At 42.5% G+C, this 18,927-nt stretch overlaps 1 protein-coding gene across 11 annotated transcripts in view; it reads left to right on the forward strand.

The window, feature by feature from the left end:
- L3MBTL3 (L3MBTL histone methyl-lysine binding protein 3) overlaps positions 1-18,927 on the forward strand; it is a 130,124-nt gene that overhangs the window by 83,140 nt on the left and 28,057 nt on the right. For all 11 annotated transcript variants that reach the window (XM_078447306.2, XM_078447312.2, XM_078447307.2 and 8 more), the window contains one exon: positions 11,010-11,159. In XM_078447306.2, the coding sequence (XP_078303432.1) occupies positions 11,010-11,159 (150 nt within the window). The remainder of the gene's footprint in view (positions 1-11,009; positions 11,160-18,927) is intronic.

Genomic DNA, 18,927 nt, shown 5'->3' on the forward strand with positions numbered 1-18,927 from the left:
ATGTGGTGCTGCCACTGAAGTGGGAATTCCTTACGTGGTCAGATAGAGGGTGCCTGTCCCACCTGTGTATAAGATCGTGGTTTCCATGCATGCTAAATACATGTGAGGTAGTTTTCTATTAAAAAAAAAAAAATGTGGTTACCATGGTGATCCTGGAAAGACGAGGAGTATGTCTTTAGTTAAGTGTTTCTGGGAGAAAATGCATTCACAGTTTAAAACAGGTTTGCTCGGGGCGCCTGGGTGTCTCAGTCGGTTAAGCGGCCGACTTCGGCTCAGGTCATGATCTCGCGGTCCGTGAGTTCAAGCCCCGCGTCAGGCTCTGTGCTGACAGCTCAGAGCCTGGAGCCTGTTTCAGATTCTGTGTCTCCCTCTCTCTGACCCTCCCCCATTCATGCTTTGTCTCTCTCTGTCTCAAAAATAAATAAACGTTAAAAAAAATTAAAAAAAAATAAAATAAAAATAAAACAGGTTTGCTCTAGCTATTTGCCTTTTCTTGATAGCCAGACTAGTTGTATAGATACTTACCTTCTGAAAGAGTCACTCTGGGTTGACCGTTAATAATGAGAAGAGGGCAGGCCCTGTTTGGTAAAATCTGGTATGACTGGGGGACGCAACAGTTTGAATAATGAGAGTTGAGATTATCACAGATTATCAGCACAGATCACAAGGAGCACAGATATGAATAGTCAAACTATGCACTGATTCAAAACAATATTTTTTAATATTTTTCTCTGACCCCCTCAGGAACTTCAAAAAGAAACAAAATTTATACATTAGAAATTTGATGTACTCTTTAGGCAATGTGGGGGTCCTTGTAGACATTTAAAAATATATTACTGAACACTGAGATTTTCAAGGAACAAAAGCATCACCTGTTCAGAGATGTATTAAAATAATCCTTTGTCAGGGTAAATGTTGTAACTGCAAGTTAATTGGATTGCCTAGTGAGGAAGGGGATCCCTAAAAATCTGAAGATTGTGCTGCCTGTGCCTCCAGGAGTTCATAGGAATTGTAAAACGGGTGTAATTATTTTCTCCTCTTTCTTTATTTCATCTTTGCATCCTCAAATATTGCTTATCTTCCTTTTGCAACACTCCTTGTGGGGTTTATATGGGATTCAGTCTGTTCCAGAGTAAATAGTGTGAACATAGGGTGCTGATTACATTTGCAGATATCCATTTAAAAATCCTTTTCAGTGTTTGTATAACTGCAAACCTGGAGTTACATGATTAGTTTGAAGAGTGTTAAAAATATCGTGTCTTAAAAGTTTGTTCAGTATTGCTGAGTGAAGGTGGCTGGATTATTTTCAGACATGTTTTAAGTCTACATGCCAGAAATAACTCATTAGCATGCTAAATTTCCATTATATACTAATAAATTATTCCCTGCAGTAAATACTTTCGAGTTTTTTTCAATAATAACTCATGTTTATTGAACATGTATTTACTCCACACGGCATATTGCTCTAATTGTTTTACAAGTATGAATACCCTTCAAAAAACCCCTATTGGTTTTAGTATTATTTTCTTCCAATTTTTTTTTAATGTTCATTTATTTGTTTTGAGAGAGAGAGAGTGCTTGTGTGTGCAGTGGAGAGGCGCAGAGAGAGGGAGGGAGAGGGAGAATCTCAACTAGGCTCTGTGCTCACAGCACAGAGCTTGATGTGAAGCTAGAGCTCACAACTGCGAGATCATGACCTGAGCTGAGATCAAGAAGTCATACAGACAAAGACAGATATCATATGTTTTCACTCTTGTGTGTATCCTGAGAAACTTAACAGAAGACCATGGGGGAGGGGAAGGAAAAAAAAAAGTTAGAGAGGGAGAGAGCCAAACCATAAGAGACTCTTAAAAACTGAGAACACGGGGCACCTGGGTGGCTCAGTCGGTTAAGCGTCCGACTTCAGCTCAGGTCATGATCTTGCGGTTTGTGTGTTCAAGCCCCGCGTTGGGTTCTGTGCTGACAGCTCAGAGCCTGGAGCCTGCTTCAGATTCTGTGTCTCCCTTTCTCTCTGCCCCTCCCCCACTCACACTCTGTCTCTCTCTCTCTCTCTCTCTCTCTCTCTCTCAAAAATAAATAAACATTAAAATTAAAAAAAAAACTGAGAACAATCTGAGGGTTGATGGGCAGTGGGAAGGAGGAGAGGGTGGGTGATGGGCATTGAGGAGGGCACCTGTTGGGATGAGCACTAGGTGTTGTATGGAAACCAACTTGAAAATAAATTTCATATAAAAAAAAAAAAAGTCGGATGCTGAACTGACTGAGCCACCCAGGGGTGCCTTTTCCAAATTTTGATGAGGCCACTGTGGCACTGGAGAGACAGCTGGTGTGAGGGGAACAGGGAATGGCACCCAGTCTATCTGTGCTGTTGACCACTGCCCTCTGGCTGCCTCACAAGGCACTGCTCCATGAATTAGTTATAGACCCAACCTTCAAAGAACTCAGGGACTAATGGAAATATGGAAGCTGCACATAATTTAATTTAAACATAAGATACAAAGCAGTAACTAATATTGAACCTTTGTCAAAGGTACCTTTCTACTGCACAACCCCAAGATGTTCATTGGAGTGAAGGTAGTTTGCTCAAATTATGAAGGAAAAGAATAAAGAAGTCTTAAAATTGCATGAAAATTGAGATTACGCTATTGGGGTTCAGTTGAAAATTACAAAAAGAATTGTTTTGGCCTTCTGGGAAGGAAACCCACCTTACAGCAATGTCCATCATCTCTTTAGTAGTGCTTTAGGTCTGAGCAGAGAGGTTTGCTGTCACGGCAGGGTCTTTGGTGACAATCCTGTCCCCTGCCTGATGGGCTGGCGCTCATTATGGCCACCTTTTCCCAACTGTGCCACTGACCTCTGGTGGTTCCTCAGCTGGGCCACAGCCATTTCACAAAGTTTAAGTGATTATGTTTGGAGCATTTCTTCAGAGATATGCAGTATTGTATTTGTTAAAAGAAGGGGGAAATTACAAGGAGAATCATGTGGAAGATTTTTATGGAGAAATGTGGCAATGAAACCTTTCAGTGGGGCACCTGGGTGGCTCAGTCAGTTAAGCATTCGACTCTTGATATCCATTCCGGTCATGACCTCACAGTTGTGAGATACAGCCCCACATCGGGCTCTGCACTGAGTGTGGAGCCTGTTTGGGATTCTCTCTCTCCCTCTCTCTGGCCCTCCCCAACTTGCACTCTGTCTCAAAAGAAAACAATCAACATTAAAGAAAAAGAAACCTTTCAGTGGAATTGGAACTAGTCCTTCTTCCACTCAAAGAAGTAGACCTCATGGCTTCAAAGACATGTATTGATCAAGAAGCAGTGTTTGTTTCTGTGCCATACGGAGGGCACAGCTAGCAGTTCTGTGGGTGAGTCCAGGCCAGAGTTATTGGTTGACAAGAGCCTCGGGATGCCGTTCAAAGCACCCAACAGCCGTTGTCAGGTCCTGCTGCATCGTCTCTTCCATTTTTCTTGGCCCTTTCAGCTGGCTCTCCTGAGTCTCCCTGACCGTGCTGTCCGGTTTACAAGACTCAGAGCTCTGTATGTGGAAGGATATTAATCCTTCACAGGCACAGCCGGTTTTCCATTTCATTAGTAGACTGTGGAAGAGCTGCAACATCGTGGATGTTCTTTGAAAGGTTCATTTCACTGGCACTTATTTTTGTCCTTGCTGAGAATGCTGTGTTTAGGAAAACATAATGAGAAAATTCTCTTTGGATTAATTTACTGAGAAACTACATAAATCAAAACATGCATTCTTTGCTTCGATAACAAGGAAAGTTGCTCTTTTAGCGAGAATAATCCATTTTATGAACACGTAAGCAAAAGGCTATGTTTTGACTAGCAGTTGTTGTTTGCCTCTCTGAAAAATTATAATAGTTGGATTTGATGTAAGAGGTGTTAGAAATAGAACATGTGTCTCGGCAGTGAAATTTGAGAGTGTTATGTTTTCAGATGTTGAAATGTAAATAATCAGTGAGTGAGTTGAATGTGGACATTATTCTTATCTCCAGGGATATTCAGTAGTCGGATTGCTTACTCCTGTCTCTAGCAAGGGAGCATTAATCTGGGTTTTATCATGGTGTTTCCCTTTGGTGATTCATTCATTTGGGCTACTGAAAGGTCAAAGAATGGGAAGTGATGAAAAGAGAACTAACGTTATATGAAAGTAGATATTCTGCATATCTAGTGCCTTCAGAAGTAAATCTTTTCTCCATAAGATTTGATCTTGGAGAAAATAAACAAGAAAAAAAAAATGGAGAGTATTTCCAACAGCTTCTAAAAGGTACTGGTAAAGTCCATGGAAAGTTTTAAAAGTTAGTACCTTTGGACACACACCTGCACACTCTAAACAGCATATTATTTCAGCATCCATCCATCCATGCATCGAACATACACTTACTGAGTGCCTGCTTCGTGTCAGTGCTCAGTTAGGTGATGGGCTGCACAGAGGGAGGGTCCCTACCTCTAAGGAGGCCAGTCTGGTGTAAACAGATTTTTGTAGAGGTGTGAGTGGAGTAGCACCCTTTTCCTGTAGGAAGCGGAGAGCCTTCACAAATGAGTCGTGTTACAGAGCTCTTAATGTTGTGGTTTATTTTTGCTGATGCACGTTTACGTCGTAGGGGTTAAGTGTTACTCCTCCTTTTTGAGTAATCGTAACAGGTGAGGTTCATGGAGGACTTCCTGTGTTCCCGGCTGCGTGCCACACTTACCTGCGTGATCTCACTAAATCCTCACAGCAGCTCTGTGAAGCAGGTACTCTTGTCATCTCTGGTTTACAAGTGAAGACACAGGTTTGGAATCGTTACGTGCACGCCCAAGGGTCAGACAGTGGCAGAACCAGGATTCAACCCAGGCTTGTGTGGCTCTTAAGTCTCTACTTGTAACTCCTGGACTCTCGCGTAAAGCACAGTGGCCTGATAGAGCCTGCCTCGTGTTTTTTACAGGTTTTCGTCATGACAGAGTGTGACAATGACTATGCGATCATTTAGAAAACCACAGGTGTTGGGGCGCCTGGGTGGCTCAGTCGGTTGAGCGTCCGACTTCAGCTCAGGTCACGATCTCACGGTCCGTGAGTTTGAGCCCCGTGTCGGGCTCTGGGCTGATGGGTCAGAGCCTGGAGCCTGCTTCCGATTCTGTGTCTCCCTCTCTCTCTGCCCTTCCCCCGTTCATGCTCTGTCTCTCTCTGTCTCAAAAATAAATAAATGTTAAAAAAAAAAAATTAAAAAAGAAAACCACAGGTGTTACCTAATTGTTTCAATAAACGTATTCACAATGAAAAGGATTTTAAAGGTGACGTGGGGAGCAGTGAAGAAGACAGTCCTTCCATCTTTCCTAATAAGCTGGACCCGTCTTTCCTGAGAAAAACTGCCTCCTTAGAGGGGCTGGTGGGATATTTGTATGTAGAGCTGACAGGGAATTGTTTGCTAATAGAACAGGGTGTACTCTAATACAATTCGTATGGTAGAGAGTTGTGTGATCCTACGTGAATCTCTTCCTCTGCTCCCTGAGGAACTATGTAATGCTAAAGAGTTGCGTGTATATGTATACATGTGTGTACCCATGTATACGTGACATATGCTGCTTAGTACATGAGAAACTGGAGATGATTAGAAGCCTGGTGGGAACCCACTGTCTCCACAGAAGTTTGATCGGCACTGGTGAGTTGTGAAGTTACTGGCTTTTAAAACTGTATGGACTTTGTAAATGTAAGAACACGGAAACTGGCCAAGAGGTTAAGTATTGGCAGAATACATACTAGCTAGAGGACAGCAGCATCTGGCTAGAAGATGGTACTGAGATGGCTTGGATTGTCACAGATTAAAGATAAGGACATTCTTTGCTGTTGCAAGGTACTATCTGCCCCCATCCAGTGTGGCAGGGGACAGCCAGAGTTCAACATCTGACTCTGCCAAGAGCCGATGGACTGACACTGAGCAAGTTCCCTTTGTTAAGCTCCATTTCTACATCTGCAAAACGATCATTAGACGAGGAGCAGCTTCCTGGGGTTGTGGGAGATAAGTGAGAAAGTGCAAGAAAAGCGCCTAGCGTGTGTGTGATGTGCTCGAGCCGCGGAAATTGCTGCTGTTAGCATCCTCATTTTATGAGTGAGAAGACGGAGCCTCACAAGTTGTGCTTACTCATCAGCCAGGAGTGGATGGAGCAGCAGAGCATGTTTAGACCAGGTTCCTGATTTCTGTCCAGGGCACTGGTCACCCCTCTGGTTGGTCATCCCCTATCCCTGGAGCACACTTCATTTGCGTTTTGTGGCATCCCCCCACCCACCTTGTTTTTTCTCTTCTCCCACTTTGGGAACCCACTGGCTTCCCCCTTTATCCCATAGCAGGTGTAAGAATGCTAGGTGTATAAACCCACTTTACTTCTCTCAGGGTTCGAGAGAAGAGAGGGTGTTAATGTAAAATCGATAACTGATAGATCCTGCCTTGATAGATCCTCCTGACCCATTAGTAAATCCCTGTGTGGAGGGCTGCGATCACTTCCTCTACTTCAAGTTGAGAGTTTCGAATTCCTCTCTGGCCCTAAAAATCAAAACAGGCAGATTATGTAGACAGTAAGTCTTCTCCTGGTCTGCAGTCTTGCCAGTCTGTGAGCTGTCCAAGTTTATCTGTGGGGATCTCAGAGAAAGAGAGAGAGAGAGAGAGAGAGATTCTTCCTTCACTTATTCAGCAGATAGGTAAAGGGGCTGCTCTCCTGGATCTTACATTCCAAGACTTGTCAACTATGACTCTAGTCTAGTCTGTAGTTGGGGACGTAGCCCATCTAAGAATACCATGGATCTTCCCAGTGTGGGAGCGGGCGGGGTTAAGAACAGGACTCTCATTTTCCTCACTTTCTTCATATCTGATAAAACCTTACGGTAGATGTACAGATAGATATTCAGTAATTGGAAAGCCAGGTGCTTCACTGTGAGGGAAACATGACAGTTGCAGGATTCTAGGGATAGCAGTATACTGTTTGTTTGCCAAAAGAACTCAAAAGATTTGTATGTGGATTTTTTCCCGCTGTCACAAAATGCTAAGAAGACAAATTTGCAATAAAAATACACAATGTGAAGAAAAAAGAATAGAACAGAGTTAAAGATGACAATGTGAGGCTTGGCTACTATGTTTCCTTTGTCGGGAACAGAGGTTTGAGAATAGCGGGAGGAGCTGGCTGTATTTCTTATCTTTTTTTCTTCAGAAGAAGGGAGTTCATTGAAGATGATGAATTTGGTTTTAAATTTTTTTTTACGTATTTATTTATTTATTTTATTTTATTTTATTTATTTTTTTTTTTTTAACGTTTATTTATTTTTGAGACAGAGAGAGACAGAGCATGAACGGGGGAGGGTCAGAGAGAGGGAGACACAGAATCTGAAACAGGCTCCAGGCTCTGAGCTGTCAGCACAGAGCCCGACGCGGGGCTCGAACTCACGGACCGCGAGATCCTGACCTGAGCCGAAGTCGGCCGCCCAACCGACTGAGCCACCCAGGTGCCCCCGTTTTTATTTATTTTTGAGACAGAGAGAGACAGAGTACGAGCAGGGGAGGGGCAGAGAGAGAGGGAGACACAGAATCCGAAGCAGGTTCCAGGCTCTGAACTGTCAGCACAGAATCCGACGCGGGGCGCGAACTCACGGACTGCGAGATCACGACCTGAGCTGAAGTCGGACGCTTAACCGACTGAGCCACCCAGGGGCCCCAATGATGAATTTGGTTTTAAATGTATTTATTATGAGGCGACCCTGGGACGTTTACATTTGGCCTGAAATCTGTTAAGAGTTTTATTTTTTTTTATGTTCTGTTTTGCCTGAAATCAAGGTAAAAGTAAGGCAGGGCTCCCCCTCCCTCAGGGGAGCCTCGGGGAACAGGGCTTCTCCCCTTCTTCAGGCCTGTGGCAGTTACAGTGTGGACAGAAAACCCGAAATGTCCCTGAGCGGAGGCTGTCACCTGGGTCTTCCATCAAGACGAGTGATGGGAAGGCAGATCACACCTGCTGTGGAATTGGGGGTTGGGCGGGACATAGAAAACGGCTGAGCATCTGCGGAGAGAGTGAGGGCCTCAGTCCCAGCAGCCCCATTGTGTGCAGACTGTGTCTGGGAGCAAGTGCTGGCTGGACCTTCCTTCCTGGGCAGGCCTGACAGCCCAGCCTTCCCGTGAGCGGTCTGATGCCCTTGCAGTAACTTCACCTCGGCTCAGCGTAGGCAGAATCGGTTTTTGTCGCTTGTGTCCATAAACACGACTACACACAATCCCACGAAGGGGTCCATGAAGTACTCGAAGGATTATTGTTCAAAGAGACGTTGGTTGGAGCTGGATTTTCCTTCCCATCACTTCTAGATGAATAAAAATGACTTACAGTCGTGTGCCCATGCTGAGTAAGACGAATGAAATAGTACGCTTATCTTATTGAGCTACTAAGCACCATGTCTACTTGATTGTTTAATAAACATGCCACAATTCTTGATCTCGTCCCCAAATCTGCCTCTGTCCTCGTCATTCTCATCTCAGGGGGGAAGAAAAAGAAAAGAAAAGGCGTTCCTGTTTCCATCCAGTTCCTCAAGCCAAAAACCTAAAGGCCATTCTTAAATCCTTGTTTGAGGTCATTCCCTACTTCCCATCTACACACGGGCTCCCTTGAAGGGATCGCAGAGGTACCGTGACTGGTCCCTTTGCCTCTGTTTCAGCCACCAAATCGAAGTCACCATGATATCTTCACTCTTACATCACTTTTCTTGCTCCGATTCTGGCCCCTTGAAATCTTCTCTCCACAAAGCATCCTGAGGGATTGTTCTGAACTGTACATCAAATCCTATCATTTCCTCATTTGAAGGTCCTCCAGTGGCTTCACCTCAAACTTAAACTAAGCATCGGAACTCCTGACCAGGGCCTACCGGGCCCTACACAATACTTCCCTTGCCTGCCACGAGTGCGTGCCCTCCCTTTGCTCACACACTTGGCCATCGCTGGTCTCCCCCCAGGCAGGCCAAGCTCTCCCTGTGTTGGCATTACCCTTGCTGTTTCCTAGAATGCTCTTCCTCTGTGTTGACAGAGCAGGCTTCTTCCTGACCTTGAAGGCACCACTCAAAGGCTGCTGCTTCACAGAGCCCCTTCCTCCTGTACAGCCCTGTGACCCCTGTGACAGCCCCATGTTCTTTCTTCCGTCATACTCAGTGGCGTTTGTCACTGTGTAAAGTTGTCTGCTTTATATCTGCAATTGTGTAGTGCCCAACTTCCCCTAGAATATCAGCGACATGAGAGCAGAGATCTTGTCATTGTATTTTCCGTTGTGATTCCAGTGCCTACAAAGATAATTAGCACTTAATAGATACTTGATAAATACTTGTTGAACAAATTAATAAATAAAGACAAGCCACCTAAGCATTTTAAGCCTTAGTTTGTCTCATGAGAAGCCCTCCTCATAGGGTGTCGTGAAAATTAAGTAAAACACTGAACGGAATGTACTTAGCACAGTGCTTGATATATAGTAAGTGCTCCATAAATATTACTAGTTATTTTTTTATTGTTGGGTTAGCACTATATACATTTTTGTCAACACGTAAGCATATGTTATTTATTTTTGTCTTTTGCATAGGTATCAGTGTAGCAGAATGTTTAGTTAAATAAAATTAAGATTGTATTTTAGCTTTCAAGATACCTGTGGTAGGTTTCATAGGCCATTATCAGAATCAGGAGCATTTTCAAACTCTTCCCTCCTTCTCCTAGGAGAGTGTATCTGGTTCTCTTGGTGGAAATAGACATACATAGTTTAAAATTTTTCCCTGGGTGATTATCACCTGGAGAGAAGAAAAGAACATATAAGACACTAGAATAATTTATCCAAGATCCAAACCACTTATAGATACAAGGAGACTTCCTAAAAAACAGAGGGGCAGGATGGGCATTTAGTTGGAGGGGTTCATTATGTATTGGAGGCCTGAGATTCAGAGGTTGCCCAGTTGTTCTGAAGATGGGAAGCTGAAGCCTAGGCAGAGGATTATACTGACTTAATGTTGATTTAACAATTAGTGACCTAGATTTCCTTTGCTTGAGTAACAGAAATGATCCCCACATGGGACCTGAGAGACCAACCATGAGTCCAGGGGTCACCGAGAGAAGGGAAGTGAGATAGATGGGTCATTATCCAAGTTGGTATCTGGTCTCCTTTCCTATCAGAAACAGGATTGACTACAGATAAATATATGTATTGCTTAGCATATCAAGTGTACGTCTGGGCTTGGAGACAGGAACGGGGGAATCTCCTTCCTTTGGAGGCCAACAGGAAATGAAATGAAGGAATTGAAATGGCCTATGGTGACCCTGAGCCTGAAGGATCACTTTAGGAAGCAGATCTGCTCCATCTGTCCATCAGTCTTTCTCTGTCCTACCTCTGACACCAACCCTCCTATGATGTCTTAAGCATTTCTCCCCCGGGGCTGATTGTTCCTACAGATACGCACAGGCTCTGCCCTTGGACCGTATACAGACAGAACCCTTCAGTGATCATTGCACAGTTTCAAAGATTTCATCAGGTTGTGTTCTGAACATCTAGTGCAAAGACATATTTTCTATCAGAATAGACTTAAATTATGTCTCAGAGATAAAATATTTCATACACTAGGGACACCTGGTGGCTTAGGTGGTTACGTGTCCAACTCTTGATTTCAGCTCAGGTCATGATCTCACAGTTTGTGAGTTTGAGCCGCACGTTGGGCTCCTTGTTGACAGCAAAGAACCTGCTTGAGATTCTTTCTCTCTCCTTCTCACTCTCTCCGCCCCTCCCCCACTTGTGGCCTCTCCTCTGTCTGTCTCTCTCTCTTTCTCTTTCTCTTTCTCAAAATAAATAAATAAACCTTAATAGAAACAAAAATAATCACAATGTATGTTTAATTCTACATATATACATATGTAAACATAACAGTTAAGTTTTAGAGTTTTATATTCTGTAGCCTGTCACTTTAATTAAAGTATGCTCTAATGGATGTTCTAAGAATGTGCTTTTCTTTTAATATTTTAGTGCTGCCAACTGTCCCTATTCAGAAATCAATTTGAATAAAGACCGAATTTTCCCAGACCGCTTAAGTGGTGAGATGCCTCCGGCTAGTCCATCATTTCCAAGAAATAAAAGGGCAGACACAAATGAAATCTCTTCATCTCCTGAAATCAGGTAATTAAAGTGATAATATTAGTGATGTTTAGAAGTACTCTGGTTGAAAGAGGTTTTCTATCTCAGATGCTGTGTATTCTATGGTTATCTTTTCTTGGGCATTATTGAAAGTGCATTTCATTTCATGTAAAATGGTGGAGATAAGTGGTTGGACTTAAAAAAAAAAATGGAGAGTTTATACAAGCATATGTAAATCAGACAGGCTTTCTTATGTATTCATCTTTTAGTCACACTTTGGGGGGTGTTAGAAGTTTAGAAATTCCAGTCATTTTACTACATGCCAGTTCATGTTTCTGAATGAACTGATCAGTATATAGAGCCATCCTTTATGAGGAAGATGTCCGATTTTTTGTGAAAAATGGGTGTTCTTTTTCATGCCCATGCCAAGTACTTGCATATATGTTATTGCTTTTAATTATTAAGATGTTAATTGTAGTACAGTTGACCCTTGAATGACATGAGGGTTAGGGGCACTGACCCCTTCCCCCTCACAGTTGAAAATCCAAGTATAACCTTTGAGTCCCAAAGAAACAACTACTAATAGCCTACTGTTTACTGTTGACCAAAAGCCTAGCCAGTTATGTAAGCAGTTCATTAACATGTATTTCATGTTATATGTATTAAATACGGTATGCTTACAATAAACTAAGCTAGAGAAAAGAAAATGTTAATAAGAAAATCATAAATAAGAGAAAATACATTTACAGTAGTGTATGTATATTTATTGTAAAAAAAAACCACGTGTAAGTGGACCTGCTTAGTTCAAACCCATGTTGTTAAAGGGTCAACTGTATAAGCTCAGGCATTTAGTTTTGATTTCACTTGTCGAGTTGAGTTAGTATGTTTTAAGCTCTAAGTAAGGTCTGTGCCCTTACATTAACTGAGGACACTACTTAAAAAAAACAAAGCAGATTAGTGGAAAGATATGCCTTAGTACTTAGGTTTTGGAAGTTTCTTTTATGGAGTATTTTAAAACCTAAGGCTACGTAGTTTTTTATTGAAATATTTTGTAACTTCCATTCTTATAGATGATAGATATAGGTGGACATTTTAATTAATAAATCTGATTCTAAATTCACAGCAATGCTGTTGGAGTAATGGCATTTCAAGTCTCAGTATTCTTAGAGAAAGCAATTTTATCCTCTGGATGGCGGTGGGGGGAGCTAATTAATTAATAACAAGAAGAGGATTTTTTGTTTTTACCCTTAAATCCATGACTAATGAAACATAAACTCATTTTACCCAACCCAGCACTCCAAAGTGAGATCATATCATATATAAGGAACTTTAAGACAAATAAAGTACTAATTCATATAGTAATAATTACAGATACAGAGTTCATTGATTCTGACTCACAAGGTGGTAAAAGTACCTAGTGTTTAGATTTCAGAAGCTAAGGTAATGTTTAAAATATCAGGAGAATACTCCGAAGTGCCAGCAGGCCTAGCTCACAGGCTTTTCGCTGACCGACTGGGCTCCAGGCCAGATTCCTAGGACCAGAGTCTCCTCCCAGCAGAATCTTCCTGGGTTGGTTTTCTGGGGTCTTTTTCTAACTCAGAAGTCACATCGAAACCATCAAAGTAGATCTGACCATTCCACCGACCTGTCTTGTGTGAGGTGTGCTCATGGTTCTTCATGGAATCACCTGAGGCGTTTTTAGTTTTCTGTATGACCTATGACACGTTTCGTATCTAAATATTCTTCCATGTCATGGATTTTTTTTTTTTTTTTTTAAATTTTTTTTTCAACGTTTTTTTTTATTTTTGGGACAGAGAGAGACAGAGCATGAACGGGGGAGGGGCAGAGAGAGAGGGAGACACAGAATCGGAAACAGGCTCCAGGCTCCGAGCCATCAGCCCAGAGCCTGATGCGGGGCTCGAACTCACAGACCGCGAGATCGTGACCTGGCTGAAGTCGGACGCTTAACCGACTACGCCACCCAGGCGCCCCTCCATGTCATGGATTTTTAACCCATACTGTCTTTTGAGTCTGCGAATTCTGACCTGCCATTACTTTGTGTGAATGAACACTTACACTTAACGTGTGTTCAGATTAATTTCTTTAGGTTGTCTGCTTTCGTTGTTGGGTGCCAGGATGTGGTAAATGAGTGTTCCGTTACTCATGATTTTAGAGACTTTGTTCAGATTTCTTCATGTCTTTCTCCTCCCAGATTTACTATTTTTACTTTATTTTTTTCATAAGTAGAAGTGACCTGAGAGATTGGATTAGTTACATGCAGTCAAAGGAAACGTGAGGGACACAATCAAAATGGCCCCTTAGGTTTTGAGGTGAACATTTTGACCAAGATTTTCTTCTCACTGTATTTTTTATGCAGAAGTGTTTTTAAGAGATGCTTGCAGACATTTTGATATTTCAACCTAAATGCTTCATTATGCATGTTTGAAAAAACAACATGTTTCAAAATAACACAGATTTATTTACTTGTTTAAATTTTTAAATTTCTTCTTTAAAATTCTTGAAAAAATTGGCTTCAGATTATTTTGGTTTTTCCTACTGCAGGCAGTCACTAGTTCTCCCAGCAATCAGAATGGCACTTGGTATTTTAGATACAAATGATCATGAGATGGCAACATATAGTAGGTGTTAATAACAGAAAAGTTGTTAACAAAAAGTGTATCTCGTGGCTTGAGGGTGGTTGATTTAAGATAGAATTAACAGGGTAAAAGTTAGCTGGCTTCTCGGCTGTAAGTGAATCTGTATGAACATATTTAATATATTTTTTTTCATTTTAAAAGTAAATATAAAGTTTTTGGATTATGATTTCTTTAACCTGGATTTAGGGATGAAACAGTGAGCTGTGCAATGCTAAGAACTAGTAAGTAGTTCTAGTAAGTACTAATAAGTACTAGTAAGTAGTAAGCCCTTCAGTAAATGTTAGTTTGTATTCATGTTGCAAGAAGAATAGGTTACTTAACTTGTTGCACGGTATAAGAACTGTAAAAGAGTAAAAGAAAGGCTGGCCATTTCTTTGACATTCTTAGGTTAAACTTTGAATACGGCATTCAAGACGATTCTCTTAATACCAGATTATGTTCTCTCTTCTTTTTTATTTATTTATTTATTTATTTATTTATTTATTTATTTATTTTAACGTTTATTTTTTTTTTTGAGACAGAGAAAGACAGAGCATGAATGGGGGAGGGTCAGAGAGAGGGAGACACAGAATCTGAAACAGGCTCCAGGCTCTGAGCTGTCAGCACAGAGCCCGACGCGGGGCTCAAACTCACGGACTGTGAGATCATGACCTGAGCCGAAGTTGGCCGCTTAACCGACTGAGCCACCCAGGCGCCCCTGTTCTCTCTTCTTTTCCCATATTCGTCGCTCACATGGATGGAACTTTTTATTCAGGTTTTAACACATTTTCTTTGCATCCTTTGTAATAATTCACTAAATTTGGTAGCCAGACTGCACTGTATTTTTTCTTTTAAATGCACTTTGGCCCAGCGGGAGACCGTTTGCATGCCTAGAAGATGACCCTGAGACAAAGATTCGGTTGCATGTGGTTTATTTGGGAAATGAGGCAGACATCAGGAGGGGAGTGAGGAAGTGAGATGGAGAAAGGAAGACGGCCGGTGAAAGCCTTGTCGTCTCACCGATGACGGCTTGGAGACAGCAGGAACGCGGGCCTGCTGCGAACACTCTGGGCGTCCGTATAAAGCACACATCGAGTCTTCCCAGCATAGGGATGGAGGAGCTGAGCTATTTAAGCCCTGGTTACCTCCAGCCGCAGAGTGAGGCTGCCGGGGGAGGGAGCACACGGTGATTCCCCCAGCACGACTGTCCTGACAGCATCTGCTCCGCCATTCCTTTCACCCGTTTCGGATGCCAGAGGGTCACCAGAATGAGTGCTCTGCTGGCATTGCTTTTGATCTGGAAGCTGACATAACAAGGCCAGATAAATTAACGTTGTGAGGAACATGTGTTCCTTTCGTGCAATAACCTTTATTATTTATTTATTTATTTATTTATTTATTTATTTATTTATTTAGGGGTGAGTGCAAGTGGGGGTGGGAGAGAGGATCTGCAGCAGGCTCTTGGCTGACAGGCTGACAGCAGTGAACCCGATGTGGGGCTCAAACTCATGAACTGCAAGATCATGACCTGAGCCAAAGTTGGATGCTCAACCCCCTGAGCCACCCAGGTGCCCCGTAACTGTTATTTTAAGGGCTGTTTCACAGGCTGTCTGCTCAGGCTGGGCCCATAGATGACTCGTTCCACAGCAGTAGCTCCTAGACTTTGCATCAGATTCCCAGAGGCCTCCTCAGAATTCAGATTTGGGAGCCCAGGTCAGCCCATGAAGAATCTTCCGGGCTAGAGCCTAAGAGTCTACATTTAAAACAATTCTTTGGAAGTCTGTCTCCCTGCTTGACACTTTCAGTGACTTCCCATTACTCCTGAAACTGAGACCCTAATTCTGAACGTGGCCTGCAAGGTCCTGTGTTGTCTGGCCCGTGCCCAGCTCTCCAGCCTTCTCTCTGCCAGGCTCCTTTTTAAACTTAATGCTTCAACCACCTTGGTTCTCAGACATCCTTTCTCTCTGCCTAGAGTCTCCGTGCCTGCCATCTCCTAGCTGGTCTCTCGTTTTGCAGGCTTCAGGTTCACTGTCATTTCCTCAGGGAAGCTTTGTCTGCTCTTCTAGAGTAGTTCACGTTCCTCATCACATACCTTCACAGCACACATCCCGATGCTGTAGACAGTTTGTGTCGATACTTCTGAGTCTGCGTGCTTTGCTTGACAGTAAGCTCCACAAGGGCAGAGTCCACGTCTTCTCTGGTCCTGAGATATCCTCAGCACCAAGCACGCCACCTGGCACACAGTAAGGACGCAGGGTGACCTTGAATCATCCACCAGCCTTCAAAGGAGACCTATCAGTTGTATGACCTAAAAGGCAACAGCTGTGTAATGTTTTTTGTTCTGGTAAAACACCTGCATTCTCAACTTCGTTGGATTCCCGCACCAGATTTCTGTGGGCTGATTATTAAATGATGAGATGAGTCCCCCAAATACATACTGGCACTCTTTTACGAATGAGGCAGTGCTTCCAACACTGTTGTCGTTTTAACTCCTGCCTCACGTAGAAAATACCACAGAAGTGACGACGCTTTTATGTGGCGCACCAAGGGAGTGAACGGGGCTGCCTCTGGATGACCAGAGGGTGGCCTTGGCTTCTGGGAGGGCTACAGGGAACTTGTAGAACTCAGAGCACTTGTTCTCAGGGATTCACGGTATCCGAGCTGGGAAGCTCTGCCCCACGTTAAGATGGCATCACCTTGAGTCCTTTTGTAGGCACGCTGAATATTTAGGCCCGTTTTCCTGTAGCAGTTGGTCAAATGGATGGTTGGGTTATGAGTGCATTCCCAGCGTGGAGAGTCTGCAGTCCTTTTCAGTTGTATGTTGGTTCATCAGAAGTGTGAGGAGTGTGTTGTGCCTCGTGTTTTCAGTGGGAAGAGGTTTTCCTCGCTGCGGGGGCCGGGGGGCGGGCAGCAGCTCAACTCTGCCCTCACAGCACTCCTGGCAGCCAGATGGTGAGGCAGGGGCCTCCCAGTCCATGGCGGACCTTGCCTGAGGACTGGTAACCGTAACCTGCACGTCTACCGCTAGGTAAAAGTATGTGTACGTCTCTCCGGATCTTCGTAAAACCTATGGGTTTCAAACTTCGTTTTGCATCAGAATCATCAGATGTTTGTTAAAATGCAGCTTTCGAATGATCACCTCTAGAGATACTAATTCAGGAAATGTAAGGTGCGTCCCAGTTCATTTTTAACACGCACACCCAGGAGATGGGTGCAAGTGATCGATATACTAGGTTTTGAGAATTATTACTGAATATAAACACCTTTCTCTGGAGTAATAATTCAGCATGTTGCCAATTGGGGAACATCGGCATCTATCCCACATGGCTTATTCTCATGAAATCTGTTCTGCAGCTGCTTGTAATTGCCTTTCTAAATTAGGTGCTATCTCTATTAAAAATCATGGAATGTTTCAAGCTCCCGTGTTGTTTAAGCCTGCTTAGACATAACCCCAGAAACATAATAAAGCATGCTTTAAATATCTGCCAAATGCTTGTGTTACCTTGCAAGGCAAATGCCTATCGCTAACCTAAATCCCATGAAAAATTTCAGTCTGTTCAGTTCATTATAGGCCATTAAAATGGGTTCTCAAATTGTAGGACCAGCGTTTCTACTCAGAATTACATTGAGCAGTTGCAGGAGTTGCAACTGTTAATCTGATTTCTGTTTCGAGGCTGAATCAGGTTTACGAGTCACGCCAAGAGCTAGTCTGTCACTGAGGAGCGCTTCGTTATACAGACTGGAAAACAAGCTGACATAAACGTGAGACAATAAGCATATAAAAAAATCTCTTTACTTTGCAGAACTGCAAGATCAAGGAGAATAGCATCAATTTGGAGCCAAAAGTTCTAAAAGATGACAAATGCCAATTAGGAATCTTTAAGAACTTTGTTTTGCTGAGACTTTCTGAGCCCGAGGTTTTGGCATCAGCAACTGGAGAGAGTCCTTTTGGTGACTTACCATTACCTGGCTACGGAAAGCCTGTTTCCCCTTTCAGTCAGTGGGCTTTACCAGATGTGGAGCAGGAGCTGTGGAAGTTTAAAAGTATTCCAGCTCTTGGACATGTGAGTCAAATCCGTGCAGTTGTGAGCGCGCACCAGAGAGAAGCTCATTTTGGGTTAAAACACTCACAGTTGTTAGTGCCAACCACTGCGATGCCAGGGCAGCCATTCAAAGTGTAAGGTGTATGACTGTGTCATTGTTGTATGCCTGCGAAGTTGCTGGAACAGTAGTGTAACAGGGTCTCATTTTATCTCCTCGAATGGCATTGATTCCTGACTCAGGAAACTCTTTTACATATAGTGGAAAAGCAATGACATCTGTTCTCTTTTCTATGGCAACATGAAAGTAAGGTAGGCTTGCTCTTGCTATAATACAGGGTCTTTATTCCATAATGCTCACCTTACTGGTTAGGGCTTTTCATTTCATAAGAGGACTGATTGATTGATTGATTGATGATTGCTGAATTGTTTTCCAGAGGATTTTTCCTTGGCATTTTGGTAACATCCACTGTATTGACTCGTTCTATTACTTTTCTTCACCAACATGTGTTCCTTATGCTAAATAATAATTTAATAGGATTATTAATCAAAATGTTTTATTTTTAGTCATTAGAAAAATAGTAGACCATGTTTACCTCTCTTAGGCCATGTTTATGAAAACACTGTTAAAACAACTGCTAATGTATCATCTCAAAAGGAATGAAGTCTTGCCATTTGCAACTACGTGGATGGAGCTAGAGCGTATTATGCTAAGAGAAATAAGTCAGAGAAAGACAAATATATGATTTCACTCATATGTGGAGTTTAAGAAACAAAACAGATGAACATAGGGGAAGGGAAGCAAAAATAAAAACAGAGAGGGAGACAAACTATAAGGGTATCTTAAATACAGAGAAGAAACTGAGGGTTTCTAGCAGGGTATTGGGTGGAAGGATGAGCAGCAAGGAGGGAACTTGTTGGGATGAGAACTGGGTGTTATGTTTAAGTGATGAATCACTAAATTCTATTCCTGAAATCATGATTACACTGTATATTAACTAACTTGGATTTAAATAAAAGTAAATAAATAAGTTTAAATTAAAAAATAAAAACCACTGCTAATGTATAATCTCAAAAAGAACTTAAATTTATTTATTTATTTATTTATTTATTTATTTTAAATTAATGTTTATT

Source organism: Panthera onca, chromosome B2 (assembly GCF_046562875.1).
Source record: "Panthera onca isolate mPanOnc1 chromosome B2, mPanOnc1 haplotype 2, whole genome shotgun sequence".
NCBI classification, from domain to species: Eukaryota; Metazoa; Chordata; class Mammalia; order Carnivora; family Felidae; genus Panthera; species Panthera onca.